The 23,912-nt window shown below is 50.8% G+C and overlaps 1 protein-coding gene and 1 pseudogene across 3 annotated transcripts in view; one reads left to right on the forward strand and one right to left on the reverse strand.

The window, feature by feature from the left end:
• TBX4 (T-box transcription factor 4) overlaps nt 1–14,062 on the reverse strand; it is a 32,463-nt gene extending 18,401 nt beyond the window's left edge. The window contains exons 1-4 of one of the 3 annotated variants that reach the window (XM_058703283.1): nt 13,947–14,062; nt 9,131–9,331; nt 8,217–8,311; nt 46–165 (exon numbers count right to left, since the gene is read on the reverse strand). In XM_058703283.1, the coding sequence (XP_058559266.1) occupies nt 46–165; nt 8,217–8,311; nt 9,131–9,328 (413 nt within the window). In that variant the 5' untranslated portion in view covers nt 9,329–9,331; nt 13,947–14,062. Of the gene's footprint in view, nt 1–45; nt 166–8,216; nt 8,312–9,130; nt 9,332–13,170; nt 13,317–13,946 lie in introns of those variants that run through there. The other 2 variants (XM_058703285.1, XM_058703282.1) reach the window with 2 other exon arrangements.
• On the forward strand, nt 13,920–23,581 carry LOC131496978 (high mobility group protein B1-like; annotated as a pseudogene).
• Nucleotides 23,582–23,912: the final 331 nt, after the last annotated feature.

Genomic DNA, 23,912 nt, shown 5'->3' on the forward strand with positions numbered 1-23,912 from the left:
AGCAGTTCAGAGAAGGCAGGTGATGTGAGGGTCCCAGGTTCTTACCATTTGTTGTCACAGAACTTGTAGCGGTGGTCATCTGCAGGGACGATGTCAATCAGCAGGATGTACTTGGTCTTAGGGTTCATGCCTGTGACTTTTACCTTGTAGCTGGGAAACATCCTCCTAAGGGAAGCCAAGGTGTGAGGCAGAGGCATAGACAGAGCATCAAGAGAGATGACACCCAGGGGTGAGGGAACAGAAGGCCTTAAGAGACACCGGCCCTGATCAGAACTGTGTGACCTTGCCTCAGCCTCCCCCTACACAAGGGAAAGGTTGCACTAGCCGTTCTCTCTGGGTCCAGGTAGCTTCATCTGGTCTGCATGCCTAGAAAGAGGGTTTACATGGCTTCCCCAATGCAATTCCCTCTCCCCAACAATCCCCTAATATTTAGGGCAACTGGTTGTAAGCAGCTAAAGCATAGAAAGTTTCAGGATCATGAGAGAGGATGTCAACACCAACCTGGCTGCTTAATTTCCCTCCTGCCCTTTGCCAGTCCCTACACAGCTGAAGTTCTGGGCTGCCATTACAGGGGGTCAGACCAAAAGACTTCAAAGCCCTGTCAGTTGCTTCTGTAATCAATGGGGTATCTCCTCCGGGCCTTGTCTCTGTGGAAACCCTCAGGCCTGGAACCAACTCACAGAAAAACAAGAGAGTGTTGCTAGGTCTTTGGATTCTTTTGGTGTGTTTAGCAGAGGTGTTTAGCCATGTGAAGACCTTGCCTGGGCTTGTGTATACTAACTGGGTACCAGGTGAAGTCAGTTCAGGAGCCTCATGGAGAAAAGCATGGATTCTAGAACTACTCTGCCATGGTCCACCAGCCTGGCCCACCCCTGACAAGTTTTGAGGCATTGGGCAACTTGCTTGGATCTCATTCTCTGTGCCTTGGTTTCCTTATCTCTAAAATGGGGATATTACTACCTATCTCATAGGTTGGTCTGTGGATTAACTGAGTCCATTTGTGACTATTACCACTGACTCCCACTGCATTCCTCCCTCCTCAAACCAGTGGATGACTTACCTCTGTGAAAAAGGACTCACCAAAAAAACAGGAAGTTTTCCAGTTTCTACAGCTCATGCTAAGACTATCCAGGACCCTGAGGCTCAGTGAATATTCTAGAGACGGGCTTCCCCAGACCCCTCAACACACACACAGGTACAATAGCATATACACATACCTGCAGGGGCAGAGTTCTGCCCCTTAGTCATCGAGTCCCTGACACTGGACTTCTCCAGAGGGAGCAGACAGAACTTTACCACAATCCTCCTCAGACACCCCCACCCCCTCCTAGCTGATCTCCCACAAAGGTGTTTCCCCAAGAGAGAAGCAGGATCCAAACCTAACTGAAGACACTAAGGACATCAGGAACCAAATCCCCTGAGTTGGGAAAGTGCCCAACCAGTCCACTGAAGGAAAGCCTCACTAAGAGACCATAAGGGGAACCTCAAGAGAAGCTGTCCTAGACACCTCAGACCCCCGTTTTGTCAACATGGGTACCAGTTTACCAGGGTTTCCAGAAGGGATCAAGGCCTTTACAAGCAGGCAGACCCTACAGCAAGCCCAGGCCAGGACCCTGAGGTGGAAGGTTCAGTTCTACCCCTGGCCCAGCCCCAGCCTGTTCACCCTCTCTCTTGCAGGAGGCAAGGCCCGGGAGAGCACTGCAATGGGCCAGGGATGTGGGAGGTATGTGGCCATGTGTACGCTCAAGGGCACGTACTTGAGTACACGGTGGAGTGCGCATGTGTGCATGTGTGCGTGCCTGGAGGGAGGAGGGAAGTTCTAGCTGTAAGTCTAGGGACTTATAAACCGTGTGGAAGAATTTGTCTCAGATGTCAATTGAAAGCATTTTCAAATGTCCACCCCACCCCCTCTCCAGGAATGGGGGAAGTGAGAGGGCTCAGGAACCCAATCCTGCCTGCTGCTTACCAGCCCCTGCCCAGCCTGGGGGCCCAGCTGGAGCCTGCACCACCTTCTTTCCTGGCCCAGCCTCTCCCCTGATAGGCCTAAAGCTGAAGCAGGGAAGGCATCAGCTGCCTCACTTCCCCTGCTCCCCGGGGAAAGGCCAAGAATCCTGTCCCCTCCAGGTCACCATTTTGTAACTGCTACAGGAACTGCCACAAAATGGGGCAGCCCTGGTTGCCCTTGGGGCTGACCTGGCACCAGTGCCCTGCGCTTAGTCTGTTTCTCCTGTAATCACTCCAGGTGGCAACAGCAGAAGGCAGACATGTCTTCCCCCCCAGGCCAGTATCCACAAAGGGGTCCAGGAAAAAATGTCCTGCTGCCACTTTGACAGTCTTCATAACCTAGGCTGAGAGGGGGATGAAGACCCTGTCCTTCCCCTTCTCCTACTCCTTACTACACTTCATCTCAGCAGCTCAGGAAGCCAGGCTAAGATCCACTAAATGGTTTTTAGAAGGCCTGTAAGTAGCCTGTGCTCAGCTTCCCAAGGCACGGAGCTGGTGTCCTAGGATTTGGCTTCACCCAGAAGCTGACTAAAGACTGGATTCCTGACCGAAAACACCCTCAGGGAGGTTTTGCCAAGAGTTGGGGCAGGGAAGGAAGGTATCTCCTAGCTTCTGCCTCCCCTGCCTACCAATCCCCCCCTTCCTAGGGCAGCTGCCCTTAGAAGCAGGGGCGGGGGATGGGATATCTGGTCTGAAAGGGGACGCTGCTCCAGGCTGAACTACTCAGGCTCAGTGAACTCCACTGCTTTCATGAGAACCTGTATTGGCTTTTCTGTCAGGGTCCAGTTTGGTGACTGCTTCTGAGAACACGGGCCCTGGGGACCCTAGGCACTATCACTGCCCCACCTAGGGGGCTCCAGTGGGATGAAGGGCACACCCTGTGGGGAAAAGGCTGAGTGCCAAGGGGAAGTGTATGTTCCACCCACCCCGGGAGCCTCCTGACACAGCTGAAGGCATCTGCCTTTGCCCTAAAGTTGAAGCCCCAGGCTCAGCATGGGACCATTCACCAGGTGGGCAGGACTCCTGCCACAGAGGCCAGGCTGGGTCTGGGAGCTGTGCCATCCTCTCTGGTGACTCCACACTATAAAGACCCTCTCTACTGAAACAGATGAAAAGGATGGGGTGAGATCAAGTTGTTTCTGTGGCTTAGGACGTAAAATGTACCTGAAAACCAACATCAATGCGGGAAATGAACACCTGGGGGAGCGGGCAGGAAAGGAGGGAAGGACTCTGAGCCGCCAGTGTCCCACTCTGCCCCGCCGCCAGCGCTGGCCTGGCCGGAATCCCTGGCTCGCCCGCCCCGGACACCTCGCGGCCCCCAAGCCCCGCGCGGTCGAGCCTTCGCCCCACCCTCTCCCTGCGCCCCGCGAGCCTCCGGTCCGCGCGCCTGACGCCCCCTCGGGGCTCCTGGACCCCCAGACAGAGGGGCGCTCCCGGCACACGCGGAAACGGCTCCGCCGGGGAATAAACAAGCCGCCCGCCCCGCCGGCCCCGGAGGAGATGAAAGCCGGGGGTTTCTCCTCTGATCACGAAACAGGCTCTGAAAGGATGCGGGCTGGAGCCTTTATCTACTTCATACTCGGAAATGGTTTTAGAATGAACTGCTAAGATAAGCTTCCTTGGACGTTTCTTCGTGTGGGAGGCCTGCGGGGCACAGGGCAAGGATTCGGGACCTTGTGATTTTGGCAACAACCCCTCAAATGCTCGCTGGTTGCTGAGTGGAGACTCGCAAGTTCAGCTGGTCTCAGAGAGCGGCGGGGGCTCCCGGCTCTCCGGCCAAAGCGATCGCCAAATTCCTGGCCCGACCTACTAGTCTCCCACGAATCCAGAATGGGGGTGCAGGGAGTCAGCAGGACGTAGGAAACCAGCCAGATTCTCTCCACTTGGCCGGACCCCCAAGTCCCCAACCCGGTTGCAGCCTGACTTTCTGTGAGGGCCTGGAAACCCCAGGAGCAGCTAGATGTGCCTTCCCTTAAACTAGACAAAAAACCAAATAGAAGGGGTGAGAAGTCTGGAGAGGGGCTTCGAGGGGGGAGAGGAGTGGTGGGGAGTGGGAGGGCACACAAGAGGATTCTGCTGTGTTTCTTTATCTGGGTGGTGATTTGTACCAGTGTATTATTCATTTTGTGGAAGTGTATAGAGCTGTACAATTAAGATTTGATCACTTATGCAGGCAAGTTCCACTTCAATAAAACTGACATTGAAAATTATACACGTATATATCATATGTGTGTGTCTATACACACATGTAAATACATACATCAGCCGTGGATCCCAGAGTCGGAAAGAAACTGGCTGCAGGCAAAGGACAGGGGTCCCCAGAAAACCCCACCATTCTTTCTATCTCTAGTGTCTGGGACTTTTGAGAGGGATTTCTGGGTATGTTGGGAAGAGGCTAAGGCCCGTCCACCAAGGCTGAGTTTGCTGGAGGAGGTGGGGGCTGCATTGCTGGTGCTGCCTGTACGGAGACTAAACCTTCTAGAGCCAAATGATTTCTGAGAGCAATGGCAAAGCTTTGTAATTTAGTCCCAATTTTCTCTCTCTCTCTAACACGCACACAATTTTCTAATTCACTCAAAGCATTTTTAAGAAATATTTTCCCTGAGGTCGGGGGAGGGGGGGTGGCAAGAGTGAGGGTATATGGAATGGATGCTGTTTTGGAAGATCAGTTGCTTCTCAGATTTTTTTAAAGACACTTCCTTCTGATAGACTTTTGCTTTCAGAAAATACTTTAGAAAGAGATCAAAGGACTCTCTCCCCAACCCACTTTCCCAGTGTCTTCAACCCTTACTTGTCTTATCACCCACGCCACTGGGCTCTGACGCTCTGTATACAGAGCAAGGGCAATTGGCTTTGAAGCCCCGGATTAAGCCGGGCCAAATCCTTGCCTCAGAATAACAAACAATACAGGTTCAACAGGAGTTCTCATCGGTAGCTCATTTTTCAAACGCAAATTCACTGTCACTAACACAAGCAACATTGAACTCAACAGGCTATGAAGGCTGATAGTGGAGATTTATCTGGTGGCAAAACCATGACCTAGGAGTAGAGCAGTCAAACGGTTAGGAAATTTTCATTTTTGGGAGGTTTATATTTAAATTTTTGTGGAGCTCACTTTTATCTATGTTTGGGAGAAAATGCAGTTTCTCACATCTTTCAAGCTTGGCAGGGATGTGAAGGAGGTAGACAGAGGAGGGGTCTGGTCTCTGCAGTAAACAGCCTTCTGGGTGCAGAGGCCCCTGAAAGGGACAGAAACTGGCTGGGAGGATTCTGGCCTCGTTTTACACCTGACATCAGGGGTTACTGAGCATTCAGAAATTGATGTCTCCCAATGTGATTGGCATTTTAATCCCCAGATCAAATGGTTTGAGAATCTGAAGTCACTATCCAATGAAGGGGACTATCCTCTACTTTGGCCTTCAGACCTTCATAACTTCAAGAGCTTATAGGCAAGAGGCTTGTGACTCAAAGACTCAAACTAGCTTGAGAAACATTGTTCCCCTTGTTTGGGACCTGCCTCTCCCTCAGCCACATCGCAAGTATCATGCCTCTAACCAGCCAGGGGGGTCTCTAGGGCAGAGCAACAACCCCATATTGGAGGGCCCTGTATCTAAGGGGAATTTCTCAAAGTTGGGTTTTTTTTCTGGGGGTAGAGTATCATCTGCTTGGCTTGTGTGGACCTGGCAGCTGCTTAATTTTGCTTCTATCTATAAGAGCCAAGTGCCTTCCCTTCTCTGGGGTCAGGCTTATGTTCCCTCAGTTTACCAGCAGTCTAGGAATCTGCGATTCCAGGTTCAGGACAAGGTTTCAGGCCGTCTGCTGAGAAATGGAGGTGTTCCAGGAAGGGTGCCGGTAGAGACACAAAGAAGAGAACTGGGGCTCCACAGGATGTTGAAGAACCACAAACCCAAGCAAAGCAAGCTGCCTCCTGTGGAAGGGAGGGGGCCACAGGGATCAGAACTGAGAATGTGGTCTCCAAAGTCAGTGAGCAGCAACGCAGGAGGAAAGAGGGTCTGTGAGAACCATGGGGAAGGGCGACGAGGCTAGTGACTTTCTCAAGGACTAGGCCTGGTGCAAGAATAACTTTCTGCCAGAGAAATGAAAGGCCAAGACCGTGATGAAACCATAAGTGGTCAACCTCATCACAGCCATTTAAAAATTATTGTCATCATTCCCTGAGGTGCATCTCTAAGTCTCCACTAGGATCAGGCACAGACATCCGCCTGAAGCTGGTCACCTCTGGAGGTGTGTGTGTGTGTGTGTGTGTGTGTGTGTGTGTGTGTGTTGGGGGAGGGAGGGAGGGAGGAGGACCCATACTGATGCAGGAAACCCCACTGAGGAGAATCACAAATGTCTTTTGTTTAAAACGGCAGAGGCCAGACAAACCCAAAGAACATGCAGACCATTTATTTTTGAAAGACAAGAATATTTCTGCTGCCTAAAAAGGGAAATTCTGGATCTTTCTCTTTCTTTTTTCCATCCCTCCATCCCAGCAGCTCCAATAAATAAATTCCCTCTCTTCATACCTATAATCCAGTCAACAATTTACCATACGCAGCTCACGTGACCCCCATTTGAGTCTCACAGTAACTAAGAAAAGAAGAAGGTCAGGTAAGTCTACAGTCACCAGGTCTGTCTACCCCAGCATCGTTGAGCCACGGGAAGTGTAGAAACCTGCCCAAGGGCACTCAGCTAGGAAGAGACAAGGCTTGAGAGTCACTGTCTTCAGGACTATTCCAAGTGGCACCCTCTAACAGGTTTCCCTAATGCATCCTCCTTCCCCAGCCCCCAAATGCAGCAAATTCAGGCCCTGACATCCCCATGCTCCTTCCCCTGATAGAGGCTCCAGGTGGCCTTGCCACCTACCAGGGAGCCTGACCAAGTGCCCAGAACTTACCCCCAGCAAAACAAAGGAAACCTCGCAAGGTCTGCCAGTGAGCAGACAAGAAGGACCACAGCACCCTTTCACTACACACTGCAAAAACTACTAGCTTTTTGCTTCTTTTCAACAGCTCACCGTTCTCTAAGCAGTTCAGCAGAGTTCTCTAAGAAGAAGAAAACTGCTGACTGGGTGTCAGACATTTCTCTAATTACAATTAATTTTGGCTCACATGTATGGCATGCTCATATGTGCCAGGAGCTAGGCTAAGTGTTTTACATACTGTATTATTTTGCAGAGGGGGATGTGGAGAGGGCAGATACCCTGAAGCACCCTGCCTGAGGGTTGCACAGATGGAAGCAGCTGAGTGGAACTGGAAGCCACTGTGGTCTGACTCCCCATCCCTGGCTCTTGAGGCTTCGCCACCTTATTTCTTCGAAAACCCAATTATGGGCCCACAGACATTTTTACACCTACCCTGTCCCCTAGGGACTAGAATCAAATGTGAGTAAGTGGGGAGAGGGCAGTTCCTACACATGAACTTTCCAGCTTCTCTGTCTGCAGCAATCCCCCTACACTGATAACCGCTGGCCTTGCCATTGGCGCCCCACCTGAGACTCCTGGCCCCGATGGCCCCAACGAATCTCTCATCTTGCCTGGTCTGCATCTCCCTCCTCTCCCCTTCTCCCCGAGACTCTCTCCCACAGACACCAGCACATTTTAAAGATGTTTCCACTTTATAAATCATCATCTCTGGCAACCACCCGAGAGTTGCTCCCCAAACAACACACACGCAGGGCCCAACGGTGCCTTCCCCTTGGCTGAGGTGGGGGGGCCGGCAATAGACGAGCAGCACCCCGAGGGATGAGAGGTTTCCTGGTTGCCACTGCCAGGAAAAGTTATGGAAGTAGGAAAACATGGTCCAGTCCCCTTCCTCCATCTGTTGAGGGTCATCTCCGGGTCCCCAATCAATGCAATCCTGAGAAACCAGGCAGGTCCCCAAAAGGAAGAGGACAAAGCAGCCCCCCTGGGGGCCAATAGTGCAGGACTGGGACCTCCGGAGTCCCGATCCTTATTTGCATTTTATTTGCATAGCGCTACCCCTCCCATCCGTCCAAGCCTGGAAGCTCCCTGGAGGAGATGGATCCTCCGGTGAAGTTCTGCGGCCCAGTCAAAAGCCGTGGTGGGACAAGGGGCTAAGACCCGAGTGGCGAAAGGAACTCCTGGCGCTCCTTTGGCAGGAGCCCGAGAGGACTGTCAAGGGAGCTCCTGGGGGATTCTCATCCCTCCCACCAGTCATCCCCATCCCCCAGATAAATGTCCCAGCGCTGACCTGCCCGCCTTGGTGATGATCATTTCGGTGCCCGCCTCGTGGAACTTCTTCCAGAGCTCCTTCTCATGCAGGCCCACCTTGATGTTCTCGATGGTCTAGGGATGAGACGGAAGGGGTCGGCCTGAGCCACGGCTCCATGCGGAGCCCGCAGAACGGAGAACACAGGCCCAAGGAACTGTGCAGAGTCCTGCCAGCCCCTGAAGCCCATGCCTCAAGATTTCGTTTCATAAAATTATCCTGTACCACTGGTGAATTTTTCAAAATTTAATCAGTAGCTGAAACCCACTCCTTCGGAGCCGTGCCTATAGATGGTCCGCAAAGGACACATGCTGACCATGCCAGGGTAGATGACACACTACACAAACATAAACACTCCACGTGGCGGGACACAGCCACAGGCTTGCGGACACACACAGACACAGGAGGGACAAACGCCCCTGCGGCCAGACTCGCGCACCCTCAGACTCTACGCAGACCCACGCAGGCCGAGGGTGCACACAGACGGATTCCTTTCATTGTGATCATCAGATTGTCAGTGTGACCCTCTCAGCGACGTCCCCGCGGCGGCTCCCGCTCGCACACGACCGGGATCTGTTCCTCCCTCCCGATGCCAGGCTTTCTTTCGCCCACGCCCTCTCAGCGTCGTCGGAGCCGGACACTTGGCCCGGGCTCGCCCCGCTGCCACAAGGGTCCCTCCCCAGCCTGTCCCCTAGTAGCCCCAAGGGAGCGAAGCAGAAGAGGGACGAAAGGCAAAGAGCGGGAGCCCTGCCCAGCGGAGCAGAACGCGCAGTCCAGGACGCAGCCAGGTCCCCCGGGAAGCGAGTCTTGTCCTCAATGGGGCGGATTGGCAGACGCAGGCTGCCCTGCAGACAGACCGACGCCCGACCTCTGCCCGACGGCCAGCGCGGCCCTACCTGCTCGGCGGCGGCAGCGGCGGCGGCGGCGTCGGAGCCTGGGCCCGGGGGGCTGCCGAGCGCGGCTCCGCTGAGGCCCGGCGCGGCCAGCGCGGGCTCGGGGTTGTTGGCGGCGTTGGAAGCGCTGGCCTCGCCGAGCGCCGAGCCCGGGGCCCGGAAGGCCTCCTCGCTCTCCGACAGGCCCTTATCCTGCAGCATCTCCTGCGGGCACAGCACACACCGAGTCACATGCCCAGGTCCACACTCGCCAGAGGCCCAGCAGCTCGCTCCAGCCCAGCCGGGGGACTTTGGGGCTGGGCGGGAAGGTCGCCCTGGCGCACGTGGACACCGCCCCCTTCTGAGCTGGGGGAGGGAGAAAATGCGGAGGGCAGGACCGTCGCCTCCACCGTCTGGGGTCTGGACTTGGGAGGGTCTGTGTGCGGTTCAAGGTCTGCCTGCCTCTGGGTGTGGGGCTGTGTGATGAGCAGGTCTGGGGGAAGGACCGCCCTCTCGGCATTGCCCCAGCTGCACCCCCAGTCCCTCCCTCCTGCTGGGCGCCAGGGGAGCCTGAGGCCTGGGTCTCTCTTCGAAGTTTCCTAATAATTGGGGTCCAGGCTCACTCTTGGCCCAGGGCAGCCAGGACAGTGAAACCAGGAGGCAGGGCCCAGGCTCCTGGGGCTCCACACCTGCAGAAAGGGCCTAGGGTTGGGCAGTTCCTCAGGCCCCTGCTCACCCATCTGCCCTCACCCACTCCCTTAGACAGCAGTCAGGTAGAGCCTCTCTGAGCCAAAGGCTTTCACTCCTGCACATTCCCACTCCCACAGACACCCTGTGTGTCATTCACACAGGTACACACTTCACACCCAGACACAAGCACCCACACAGAGTCTTCTAGTCACTCAAGCAGCCACACTGTCCCAGGGCAGCTCTGATTTAGGCCCTGAATTCAGCCAGGGGCCCCCCAGCCTTGCCCATATATTCACATTCCCTGGCTCCCTCAGTCCAAAGGGCTCTGCTTTGGGGCAAAGGATCCAGACCCTTCCCAGCTAAGGACCAGGCCAGTTGGGTGGGTCCAGTTCACAGACACAACCTAGTCCTGCCCACCCTCCCCCCCCCCCCCCCCCAGCACAGCTATCCTTCCCCAAGAGTCTAGAACTATCCACCAGGCTGTCCAAGGCTGCAGAACCTGCTTTTCCTGCCTCCATCATGGATGCAACCCTGCATTATATCTGCTTCTTTCCATCTCCCTGCTCTTCTCCCTTCTTTTGGATCTGGTGCGGCTTTCTATGTGCCTGGCTGCCTCTCTTGTGTAAGAGTGTTCCCCCTTCCTCCTGTCTTCTTTCTGTTCTCTCCTGGATCTCCCTGAGCATCCCAAGGCCCAGGCCTCTGGCCATCCTGCCTACCCGTTTCCCCATCCCAGGTCGTAGACATCGGCTCCCAGGGCCTCACAAAGTAAACAAGCCAAGTGCAACAGAGGGAGATAAAAAAGGGGCCTGGGCCAGTAGGGCTGGGAAAAGCCCATAAAGATAAAGCTGACAGCCCTCCCAGTCCTTGGTCCACAGGCAGCAGGAAACAAGTCTTGCCGGGCATGGCCAGCCCCAGTACCGGCCTTGGGCCACATGCTGGTTCCCAGCGGAGCCTAGGAAACCCAGAGCCCCCAGGCAAGGGGACATTGCGTGAGGAGGGTAGTTGCACGCCCTGGCCCAAGACGCTGGTCCGGACTGTATCTGGGGTCAGAGGGATGGGCGCGGGCCATCGGCTGGTCACAAGCGCGGCAGACCACGGGGGCAGGAAGACGCGCCGCCTGGCGCGATGCTGTTTTGGCCACCGGGTCCTCTACGGAGCACTTGTCGCACCCGGAGCCGTGCAGGGCCGCCTTCTGGCTCATGCCGGCACTCTCAGTCCTGGGCACTAAGCACGTCCGCGGCCGGCATCCACTGACGCAGGTCCCACCGCTCCCACCTGGGACGAGGGCAGCGTGGTGCTCTCCTTCCACTCCGCGGGCTTCACCTCTTCCTTTTCTCTCAGCCGCGGAGACACATCTCGACATCGCGACAGCTGGCCCTCGCCCTCGATGGGGCTCCCCGCTAATTTCCTTTCTTTCCCTCTGGGCTGGCCCAGACTGGCTGTCCCCTTGGTTCCCCTCGGACCCCGAGCCCCGGCGCACTGTACAGCCGCGTTCCACATCAGCCGAGCCCGAGGGCCGCAGCCCATCGCGCTCGCCCCTCTCGCGGACCCCTTCGCGGACGCGCCTGCAGGCTCGGCGCGCTTTCGCTCCGTCCGTCGCTTTCAACCAACTCGCTTTCTAAGGAGAACAGCATTTTTCTCTTTACTCTAAATTACTGGTGATATTTTTCTTGCACTGGGGAAATTAACATTTTGTATTATTTTAAATATTTTAATTATCTCTATTATGAGAGCAGTATTCGGGTCAGCTCGATAGCATTAAAAATATCACATAAATTATTAGAACCTTTTATTTTTAACACTGTATATTTAAAGTACTGGTTTGATTTATTAATTCATCATTATTAAATATGTTGTTGCTCTCTGGTCCCTGCTCCATCATTCTAGGGCTTCCTGGTGACACTGTTACTAATATCTAGGTAATTACTAAATATACTATTCCAGCAGGTCATGTTAATCTATTGTTATTTTAATTTTTATTCCGTACCCCTAAAATGCTTCTGTTGCTGGCTCCTCAGTCTCTGTACTTTGTCACAGTTTCAATAACTTATTATTTACCATAACTTGTAATATCATTGTTCTCAATATAGACGTTAGTTTTCTTCACATCCTTCTAATACTTCTTGTTATTTTATCATTATTTGTTTTGTTAGAATTGTTCACAATACTCCAGGTATTCTTCATCACATCGTTACAATATCTTGTTACTTTGTCACTATTTGTAACGTTACAATCTTAATTCACTGGTTATTTTTCATCACATCATTACTCCTTGTTACTTTGTCATAATTTGTGATATTGCTGTAGTTCTTAATACTCTGATTATTTTTCATCACATTGGTACGATGCTTCTTATTACTCTACCATTATTTATAATGTTGCTGGGACTATTAATATGTTGGTCATAAATTGTCATATTATTTCAGCAATTCTTGTTGCTGTCTTTGTTTATATTAGTATTGCTCTAAAGATTTTGGTTAATATTTATTATAATAATTCATAATAGTATAAATAATAAATTATATATAATACTCCATCAATACTAATATTAGTATTTCCCTTAATAGTGTTTTTAATTGTTTACCCTTTTCCTACAGTTTTATCATTTGTTACTATTTCCTATAGTATCACTATTGATTTTATTTTATTTTATTTTTACTATTGATTTTAATACAATGGTTCTTATCACATTGTTCCTATATTTGGAGTTACTTTGTCTATGATCCTTTTAAAGTTTGTGATTACAATTTTCGCTTGGTTCTGAAAGTGACTATTATTTTACTGTTGTTTTAAAGTGTGAGTGCTGTATTAGTTTTCCACTTAGCCCTGTTTCTTTGGCAATTGCTCACATTCTGATACTTCCTGATCATTGATAATTATTTATATACAATGCTCCTTGCTTTAATTTTGACGAGCCCGTTGCATCAAAGGCTCTGAAGTCCAGGGTTCCGATCGCACATTTCTTCATCGATATCGCCTCAAGCACCCGGGCCCTCTTCCTTGGCCTTTCTTATTCTGCAAACACCAGTTTCAAGACCAATGTTCCGCTAGTCGCAGCTTAACCATGTTCTTTTGGCTCTGGCGCTGTTGTTTCTTTGCCCTTGGGTCCCTAGACCCAATTCATCCTGTTACTCAGTGGAGATGAGGGCTCGCGCCCCAAACCGCTGGAAGTAGGGCCGAGGCGGCAGCCTGATCTGAAGCACATCGCGGCACCATCCTGCAGTCTTGCCTTTCCCTGAGGTTCTTACCCCCGTCCCGTTACTCGCCTCTTTTCCAGTTCACCCTCCTCAACCCTGCAGCCTAACGCTGGGCTCGGGGTGGCCCCTGTCCCGCACGCCCGGCTCACCCCCATCCCCGCCGGAACCCACACTCACCCTAACTGCGCTGCAGCATGCGGAGGCGCCTGCGGCCCGAGGTTCACTGCAGGCTCGGGTCCGAGTGGCACAGGACGGCCTGGGCACCGACTCGGGGCCGCTGGGTCAGTGTCCCGTTGCCCGCCGCGCCCTCGGGGCCCGACACATCCTGACTCTGGAGCGGGCCCTTGATCTCCGAGGCTGCACTTTGGGGCCTCAGCTCCCTCCTCCTTCCTCCCTCCCTCCGGGGCCGCCACCCCCCTGCGCTGACGTCGCCGCTGTCAATCAGTCTGCGCCCGCCGCCCCCCGGGGAGGGGGGCTCTGGGGTCCCTTGGCTCCGCGGCCCCAGGACCCCGAGCCCCGAGCTGGCCGCGCGCTCCCCCACCGCGTGGCTCGGTGCCCTCCCTGCGGCCCTCGGCCCGGCAGGCCTGGCTGGGACAGGGAGCCCCGCATGGTTTAGATTAGAGGGGCGGGAAGAGGCAGAGCGGCCTGGCGGTGCCGCACGGCTCGCACGGAGACTCGACAACCAGGACCGAACGCCCGGAGCCGCAGCGCGGCCCGCACACTGGGGCGCGGCCCGGCCCGGCCTGGTCGGGCCGGGGGCCCACTTGCAGACAGCCGCCCTCCGCCGAGCCCCAGGCCGCGGGCTCCGCGCCCGCACACCCCGCGGTCCGAGACCCGCTCCCAGCGGTGCACGCAGCGGCTTGGTAAGCCCACGTCCCGGGAGGCAGGCGCACAGCGCCCCACAGCCCCGCACTCGTCCACAGACCATGCCCCTCACACATTCTCACACCTACGCGCTCCGGCCCGCGCGCTCCTGCTCCCGGGCTCTGGGCGCGGGCGCGACGGCCAGGGCGCGGCCCCTCTGCTCACCAGCCCCTGCTCGTCCCGGCCTGGCGGACAGCGGCCGCAGGACCCGGCCTGGCGCGCCTCGGAGTCGGCCCGCGGAGGTCACGGGTGAGGGCAGGTCCTTCGCTCAGGCGGGGAGGAGGCCGGGCCGCCAGGCCTGAGCGGCGGCAGCGGGGAAGTGCCGGGCCGGCTTCTGAATCCGAGCCGAGGCCCAGGCTTCAAGGTGCCAGGGCTTGGCAGAGTCTCTGGGCGAAACTGCAGCGGCGAGGGCCAAGACTCCGCCAGCAGCCTCAAGATCCCAGAAAGCTGACGAGGAAGCCCAATCCCTGCCCCAGTCTAGGAAGCTGAGACCACAGCACTGGGAGCTACCCGGCCTCTGTGCCTCAGAAAGTCAGAAAGTGAGGCTCCCTCACTGCCTAGACCTCCCTGACCAACCTCTGACTCTCCACTCCCTCTGTCTCCACTTACCTCTATTTCTTTATGTCTGTCTGTACCTCTCCACAGGACCCTTGAGCTCCACAGGCAGACAGAGCCATGTGGACCCCAGTCCATGCCCAAGCCTCACAGCCTGTTACATGCCCAGAATACTGAGGCAAGGCTAGGTCTGCCCACCTATCCCAAAGGCCCCGGAGTCCCCTGTCAACAGAATTCCCAAATTAGCTCCTTGCTCCTCAGCATGGGCTGCATCGTTTCCTCCACTGGTGCCCCCAACAGTTCCAATCAGCTTCTGTTCCTATCCAGATTTTTACCTCAAAATCAGATGGAAGGAAACAGGACAGGAAAATTCCTTCCTTGGATGGATCTGTCCCTTTTCTAATGCTAGGAAATGGAAAGCCAACATCAATGCCTCTCCCACTACCCTGCATTCAAAGGAGGAGGCAAAATGCCAACTCAGAAAAGCCAGCTGCTGCTGTCAGGAGCCTGGGAACCCGTCTCCACAATGGGCTCACTGCTCAAGAATCCCTATCACCCTTAGCAATACCAGATTCCACTACCCCATCTTCCCTGCACAATTTGTCTGATGGAATCCCAAACCAGGAAGGGGAAGTAAGGTCTAAGGGATGGAGAAGCTTAATCTTCCTCCAATCCTGCCTTCTTCTGGAGTGGAGAAAGGAAAGGCCCTGGTGTTTCAGAGATGCCTGGGGAGTCATGTTTCCTGTGTTAGGGAGTACTGGATGACATGTCTCAGCTTCTGCTCCCAAGCCCCCTCCCATGCCCTCTCCAACAACCTGTAGGGAAATCCCTTGCAAATAAATAGTGTACAGACTAACCAACCAACTACTGTATGGAATGGTGAACAGGGAGGGCAGTGAATCACCAGATACTATGGGAAGACTACATTTAGGCCAGACTCTGGAAAGAATTTGTTGACAATCATTGGAGGAAGTTCATAATGAGACCATCTAGTGTTGCTCTTTAAAGAAACTAGAATGGAGACTTTCTGTAAGTGCAAGTCTTTCTGGAGACTCACAGGAGATACTCCAAATCAGTATCAACTAGTTCATGATGACATGGAAAAATGAGATATGCAAGGGACAGGCAAGGTTTTGGCAATGAAAAGGAAGGGGCAAACCAGCCAGCAAGTAAGAGAGAAAGGGAGGTTTTGTATACACATTCCCCGTTAGTAGAATGGAATTCTTTCTTTCACTGATTAACACATACATTTCTTTTTAACGTTTTGACATCTTTGAAATTTTGACATCTTAGAATCAAAGGTAATTTAATTCCTTGTAGTGTTGTAGTTTAATTGGTATTTTTTTTCCTTCTTAGTAGTACATAAAATAATAGGAAATGGGCTGATAAATGGCCCGTGGGAGGAAAGAAAAAGACCAGTGTTTTTGTTTTTGTTCTTCCAAAATGGATTTGAGGAGTTCAAAGTATAAAAATTCTCCTCAACTAGCTAAGCAAATAGTTGACCATAACCAAGCATCTATCACACAGGCTTGGGTTGGCTGAGGGGAAAGCCGTCAGGTTTGGTGTCAGGCTCACCGTGGTTTTGAAACCTGGCTCATCATTTAGCAACTGCGTGAACTTGGGCATGTCCCTTAACACTTAAATAAAATGGAGATAATCACATGGACCCACTAGCTTATTGTGAACTTTGGCTAAGTTAATGCATATAAATTCCTGACATGTGGTAGGATAGCTAATATGTTAGTTCCCAAGTATTTCTAAAATTTCTTTTATCCCACTTCTTTTCCAAAAAGGCTTGAGGTGGTTTATAACCAAAATAAGCTAATAAAAATACAAGTATAAAGGTGAACTAGGATCAAGGAGAAAGAATACATGCTATCACTAAGCGTTGACAAAGTTGCTATAATTGAGAACAAAATCTGACTTATCAGCAGCAGGGTAAAAGGTAGTTCTCCATTTCAGAAATGTGGAAACAGTATGTTTTTGGTGAAGGGTGGGGAATAAACTTTCTCTTGGCCCTAAATTTTAAAGTAGTTTCTTTTGTCAACTTTTATTCTTATGTCTGTATAGTGTCTTGCTATTTACGAAGTGGTTTCACAACTACTATCTCATCAGATGCTGTATTAATTCCATTTTATCTCCATTTTATGGATTCATTCATCCAAAGTCCTTACTATGCTTACCATGTAAGTAAGTGCTCACTATGTGTCAGACAAATAAAAAGGAAAGGCCAACTAATTGGTAAGTTTATTAGTTCTATTAGTTAGCCAACTGATTGGCTAACCAATTACTAACTGCAAATTCACTAATGGATAACCTGCAAACTTACTAATTAATCAATCCCAAAGGGAGCAGGGGCTGCAGGATAAACCTGAGAATCCCAGTCAGTGCAGTAACGTGGCTTATCCAGAGGAGAGGGGAGGCTTGTTGAGGATGACTGCTTCAGCTGGCTCCACAGTGTGGTGAAAAGCAAATTACAATTAAAAAATTAAAAAAAAAAAAAAAAAAAGGAAAAGAAAAGCTTTTGGAGTATTTAGTAAATACCAATGTCAAGACCCACCCCAGACCCACTGAGTCAGAATCTTTGAGGATAGGATCAAAGCTGAAAATCACTGCTGTATGTCAATCATGGAAATCCTGTTCCCTGCTTTCCTAGTCTCTCTTGTAGCTAGCAGTGGGCACATGATCCAATGTTGGCCAATGAGGCCTGGGCAGAAGACTGGCAATAGGAAGGTTGGGAAGGAATTTTTTGCTTTCTGGATGAAGGGGAAAACATAATCTTTTCTCCTGTAGATGAGATCCTTGGAATTCTCACTCTCTAGAGACCCTGATGCAAGGATGAAGGCCAATACGCTAAGGACAACAGAACAAAAAGAAAGAGCCTGGGTTCCTGATGGCATCACTGAGCCAGTAGACCAGTGTCAAACTGCTTCTTATAACGTGAGAAAAATAAACCCTATTTCTTTGCATCGTTGTTAGTCTGGGTCTCTGTTACTTACAGTCAAATACACTCCAGAGACATGTGTAAAGGCCCCAGCTCAGTGTTGAGTGAGTCCTTAGGCACTCCATAATGACAGATACATATCTGAACGTGTGTCCTTGTGCATTTGCACATACCTTCCCATTCAACTCCAGGACACAAAATTCCTCCACATCCCCTTCCCAGCCATGTTATTTAGTGTGTGCTATGATCTAAGTCCTGGGGGTCCTTAGTAAGTCCCCAAAAGGGAAAAGATGGGTGAGGAAGCAGGGAATTCACTTGTCCCCTATGACTTTATTGTTACCAAGTAGCCCCAAATCTTGGTTCTAGATTTTCCAGCCCACATCCCATTGGGTTTATCAAGCTAAGGCAACTGGGGTAGTGGAAGCAGGAGCTTGAGCTCCTTCTGGAAATTGGAGGATGGAGCAAGGGGAATGGGTAGTAGGTGGCAGCTGCTTCAGGGGCTTTCCCTCCTACCACAGGTGCAGTTCTGCTCACCTGATCTCTCACCCTGGCCTCCCGGGCCTTCTCCCACAAAGAGAATTAGGAAGCTTCCAGTGAGAAGAAACTGAGAACTGTGCTGCTCTGATCCCTGCTGGTCTGAGCCCCCTCAGGACTGAGGACAGAGGTAGTGATTTACCAATAGCACAGGTGAGTCCCTCTTATAACTCTCAGTTGAGGCACTGCAGAGATAAGGAATGAATGATCAAATTTGCATTTTGTATAGTCAGGGCTAGCAATCTAGGCCTTCTGTTCCAGAGTCCTTATCCGTAGGTGGATTCTCTGCAGATCAGACTTTCTCCCCCATTACACTACATGCTCTGGCACTGCTACTTCTTTCCATTTCCTCCAGTAAGACTTCTCTGAAATACACACTTATTTTACTACCTGTCCGAGGAAGTTATATCTGCTAGGGTCATATTGGGTAAAAAATATTCCTAAGTCAGAGAATCTATGTCATTATCCAACCTCCCTTCTCTTTCCTCCTCTTTCTGCCCTCTATTCTTCCCAAGCACACACTATCCAAAACTGGGTCCTCAAGGGTTTTTTTTTGTTTTTTTTTTTTAATTTTTTTTTTTTCAATGTTTTTTATTTATTTTTGGGACAGAGAGACACAGAGCATGAACGGGGGAGGGGCAGAGAGAGAGTGAGACACAGAATTGGAAACAGGCTCCAGGCTCCGAGCTGTCAGCACAGAGCCCGACGCGGGGCTCGAACTCACGGACCGCGAGATCGTGACCTGGCTGAAGTCGGCCGCTCAACCGACTGCGCCACCCAGGCGCCCCCTCAAGGTTTTTTTAATTTGGGTCCTCAAGTGTGTTTTTTTTTTTATTTTCCAAATGTTTATTTATTTTTGAGAGAGAGAGAGAGAGAGAGAGAGGAGAGAGAGCACAAGCAAGCACACAAAAGGTGAGAAGGGGCAGAGAGAGGAGGACAGAGGAGCTGAAGCAGGCTCCATGCTAACAGCAGAAGGCCCTATGCGGGGCTCAAACTCACAAACCGTGAGTGAGATCATGACCAGAGCTGAAGTCAGACACTTAACTGATGGAGCCACCCAGCCACACTGAGTTTTTTTGTTTGTTTGTTTGTTTGTTTTTAATTAATTTATTGACTTAGAGACAGAGAGTGAGGTGGGGAGGAGCAGAGAGAGGGGGAGAGAGAGAATCCCAAGCAGGTTCAGTGCTGTCAGCTTGGAGCCTGATTTGGGGCTCAGTCCCAAAAACCATGAGACCATGACCTGAGCCAAAATCATGAGTCAGATACTAAACCGACTGAGCCCTTTGAATGAGGGGCTGAAACAAATTAGGATTCAAGAATGAAAGAGCACACGAGCTACCACAGTGTCCTTGGAATTTGAGTTAAAAAACCTAAATTCAGGTCATCAGCAGGCTGTTAACAGAAGGACCTACAATATGATCTGCTTTAAGCCTGTTTCCTCACCTGTAAAATGAATTTAATAATAACAGCCACCTGAAAGGACAGTAGAAAGTATCTATTTATCATATAGATAATCGTGCTTGAAGGGCTCACAAAAATAGCTAATGTTTATTGAGCACCTACAATGTGTCTGACAGGAATCTAAGAGCTTTATGTGCTTAACCGCATTTCAACCTTACCACCTCACCAGGTGAGTACTATCATAGTCCTCATTTCAACAGATGAAGAAATTGGGTAATATACCCAAGGTCATACAACCAGGAAATAAAGTCAGGATTTGAATCCAATTAGTCTGGATCTTCAGTGACCATGTTTTTAAATATGCTGCTCTATGGTCATTGAACCTAAGTTCATTTCACTTGTTAAGCAAGGATAATAATACCTCCCCCACTGGGTTGTTGTAAGAGTGTAAAATACTGCCTGACACATAATAACACTATTCTCATGTTTGTAAACAGGACTCTCCCAAGGTCTCACAGTAAGAAAAGAGGTCATTGGACACCCAAGGCTCAAGAGCCCAAGAGCTTAGCTATCATTATTGTTTGTTCTCTAAAAAATAAAATACCTACCTAGTTTCTCTTAGTTTCTCTTTAAAAAACTAAAGACTTAGTTTCTCTTTAGACTCCCCAAAGAAAGACAATACATCCTTCATGGTCCCAGAAACGCCATGCTCTGCCTCCCACTGACCCCACCAACCTGGCCACTGGAAGAGTCAGCAGGACTCATGCAAAAGGCTGCTCATTCACCTGGACACTTGGTAGTGGAATGGAGAGCACTGTATACACAGACTGTACCACAAACTTTTCTTATGCAAAGACCATACTGATGGCCCTTTCTAGCTGGTAACACCATATTGGCCAAAAAAAGGCAGTGTTCACTAACCCAGGCACAAATGGGGATAAAGATAAGTGTGCTTTCATCTGAAATAAAATCCTCTATAACAGGCCTTCTTCCTTGCTTCCAAGATTCATAAACTCCCTCCACCTAGCTAATGTTTGGGAAGTGCCTCCTAACATCTAGCTTCAACCCCTATTGCTGCAGTTGGTCCTTTCTCTGTCTCTAAGGAATCAGAGGCATACTGGGGCTCTGTTAACTGGTCGGACCTCCACAGTCAGTTTCCATTCCCTCATTCAGCCACGGAAGCTGGGCGGATGGAGCTATTCAAAGAGCCCTGAGTTTAAGAGCTACGCCAGCACTGGCACTGAACAGGGCACAGACCCCATGTGCATTTCTGGGAGGCAAGGCTGTGGCTCGCCTAGAATTCAACAGACCCTAGAAGGGGAGGGCAGGGAGGAGTCCCCATGCTAGACCCCCATGTCCCTGTATTTTCTGAAGTTCCTCCTTTGAACACGTCCCTTTATTTATTGGGTCTCATTTAACCTCAGCCTTGTCCTCCTGAGGTCATTATTTGGTAACTGTCACTCAGCCTACGGTGGCATTAATTTCATAATCCTATTGATTTCCTTCAAGTTATTTGGGGTTTTTCTCGACATCTTCCTGGGCCTGTAGGAGCTCATTCCCAGTTCTGGTCATTCCCGAGGAAGAGGCCCCAGGCCGTTAAGGATTTGCCCAGAGGCCCCTCCCGGGCGGGGTTCCTTGTTCCAACCCTGGCCCTTCCCAAGATGCGAGATTTGGACTTGCGAGGCCGCCTTGGTTGCTTAAGTGTGAAGTAAAGCGGCTGGGTGCCCACTACCACCTCCAGGAGCTTCCTGAGTGGCTACTGAGGCCGTCCTTCAGCTCAAAGGGCCTGGGCTTCACCAATCACAGCTTTGCTTGGCCTGGAACCCCGCCCCGTACTCCATCTTGGATCCGGAGGGGTAAGGGGCCCAATCACCACCGGATGGGGGGGGGGGGGGGGAAGCGGGTGAGGGTGGGGAGAGGTCGCCGCTAGTGCCCACGTGGCCGCCGACCTGTGCCTTCCCGCCACCTGCGGCTGGGCCTGGCCCCTGTCGAGCTGCAGCTGCAGCTCCCAGACACCACCCCAGCCCGTCGCCAGGGGATTAGTGTCTGTCTGTGGGTTGGGACAGCCTCAGTGGGGGTTGTCCTGGCCCAGACGAAGGCTCCCTTCACCCTTCTCCAGGAGTGCCTTCCCAGAGTCCAGTTTGGGCAGAGAAAGATTGTGTTGGGGGTCTGACAGCCTGGGGTGCTGATCTCTCCCAGAACTGAGGTGTGGGGTGACAGGAGTCCCCCTCCCCGCCAAGCCTGAGCCACATGTGCTGGGAAGTTCATTTCCCCTTGTTTTGCAGAACGGGCTCAGGGATTGACCCCAGGAATGACCCCAGTGTCAGGAGGCATTAATGATCTCCATACGGGCAATAAACAGGCAGACCGGCTGGCTTGGTGTGGAGGTGCCCTGGAATGGGGCTGCCTTATTAGCCTCACATTCGCTCATGGGTAGAGGCTTAATTAGCAAGGGCTCCCTCATCTGTCTCCCCTCCCCCAAACATCCTTGAGCTCAATGGGAACAAGGTTGGAGACACTGGAGTTCTCTGGCTGGTTCCTCTGCTCCATATGGGCCTCCTCAAGAGGCCGACTCTTCAGACTCGGACATTTGTCTACTTCTAACAAGACTTGGAAATTAGTCCTCCTGATAAAGTCTCTCTTGTTTTTAAAAGCCCCCAGAGGTCAAGTCCATGCATTCTGAGTCAGCTCACTTTTTTTGTCTAGGAACAAGAAGGCCTTGCTCTTCTTTAACTTAAATCTCTCCTGACTATTTGAGTTTGAGCCCAATTTTCCCAAAGGGAAATTTCCCAAGGGAATAAATAGGCGACTACCAGCCTGTATATGGGTGGGAGGTGGGGGGCAAACAGTCCTTAGCAACTGCCTAGACTATAAAAAGCACCATCTGATGTATCACATCTCTCTCTCCAAATCCCTCCATCAGGTTGGTTACTTCTTCTAGGTGTGTGACTTAACCTCTTTGGGCTTCAGTTTTCTGTATAGTTCACTTAAGATTCACCGAACCCTACATTCTAGGCACAGTGCTAAGCACTAGAAGAATGAAGCAGAGGAAAACCGAGGCTCTTCTTGAAGGGAGCTCCCAATCTAGTGGGGGAGACAGACTTGTAAACAAATGCAGTAATAAAACGTGCTCAGGGCTGTAATCTAAACCCATACCGGGTATGATGTGAGTACAAAAGAGGGAGTTACCAACTCATCCTGCCTTGTTAAGGAAGGTTCCATGAGCAGATAACATCTGAGCCCATCTTTGAAAGATGAATACGTATGGGATCCTGAGAGACAGAGAATGTGAAAAGGGTATTTCAGGAAGAGGGAATAACCTGTACAAAGGCACAGAGAACGTGTTTGAGGAACAGCAGAGCTGCAGCGACAGAAAATGAAGTTTCGTGGGAAGGTAAAAGTTTAGAAGGGCCTTGTAAGTCATGTTAATAACTTTACCTAGACAGCCAGTGTAGTACATTGAGCTCCACAGAAATAGCCAGGGCACTTGAGAGTTAGACAGGCACTGGGTGACCTGAGCCTCACTGAGGAAAAATAGGGAAACAGGAGCAAAGGAGATCCTAAGAGGGATTCTGAGAGGCAGAACATCATCATATGCATTCTTTCTGCAAACTTGCCAGGAGGAGCACAAGACAAAGTGCAAAGATGTTTCAGTCAACTTTTCAAAGTTTTCTAAATAGTGCTCAGAAAGGTGGAAGACTTGTCTTCTACAGAGAAAGGAAAATTTGAAGACAAGGTAAAGACCAACAAGGCTCAGTATGAGACATGAAAACCTGTATCCATCCCCCCTACAGGGGAAATAACAGGGAAGTTCAAGGATCCCAGTGTATCCAAGATTGGCCTTTGGCCTTTGGCCTTCATCTTGTTTTGTTCTGAGTATCATCCAAAAATCAAAGGAGAACATCTGGGCTTGTCCATTGGTGATGTTGCAAAGGACCTGGGAGGGACGTGGAATAGCACTGCTGCAGATAACAGGCAGCCTCATGAGAAGAAGGCTGCTAAGCTAAAGGAAAAGATAGGAAAAAAGGATATTGCTGCATACTGAGCTACAGGAAAGCTGATGCGGCAAAAACGGGAGTGATCCTGGCCAAAAACAAGAAAAAGAAGTTAGGTAAGGAAGATGGTGATGATGAAAAAGTTGGTTCTAGGGCAGTTTTTTCCCATGTCCATAAAGCATTTAACCCCCCAGAACTCACTACTTTTAAAGAAAAAAATTTACAGCTGTTTGTTTTGTGTGTTTTTTTTTTTTTTAAATAGAGTTTACACACTACTGAACGCGTCTTTAGCTAGCCTTATCCCCATGGTATTTTCAGTAGCTACTAAGCTTGGTAGGTGCAGTATGGAGGCTGTAAATTGGCATGGGAATTTAAAGCAGGCTCCTGTTGGTGCACACCCCAAATTAGATATCCATGGGGATGGTAGTTTCTTCATCTTTAGTTGTTTTTGATGCAGCTTCTGTGAAATGTTTTTCTGTTCATTCTGCAGTTGGGGAAAAAAAAAAGTTGCAGCTGTTTTGTTGACATTCTGAATGCTTGTAAGTAAATACAATTTTTTAAAACTAGCATTGTCCTTTTCATAGATCTGAATTTTTTCTTCTTAAGGGGAAAACTCTAGTCCTCTG

The sequence above is a fragment of the Neofelis nebulosa genome, chromosome 16 (assembly GCF_028018385.1).
Source record: "Neofelis nebulosa isolate mNeoNeb1 chromosome 16, mNeoNeb1.pri, whole genome shotgun sequence".
In the NCBI taxonomy this organism is placed as follows: domain Eukaryota; kingdom Metazoa; phylum Chordata; class Mammalia; order Carnivora; family Felidae; genus Neofelis; species Neofelis nebulosa.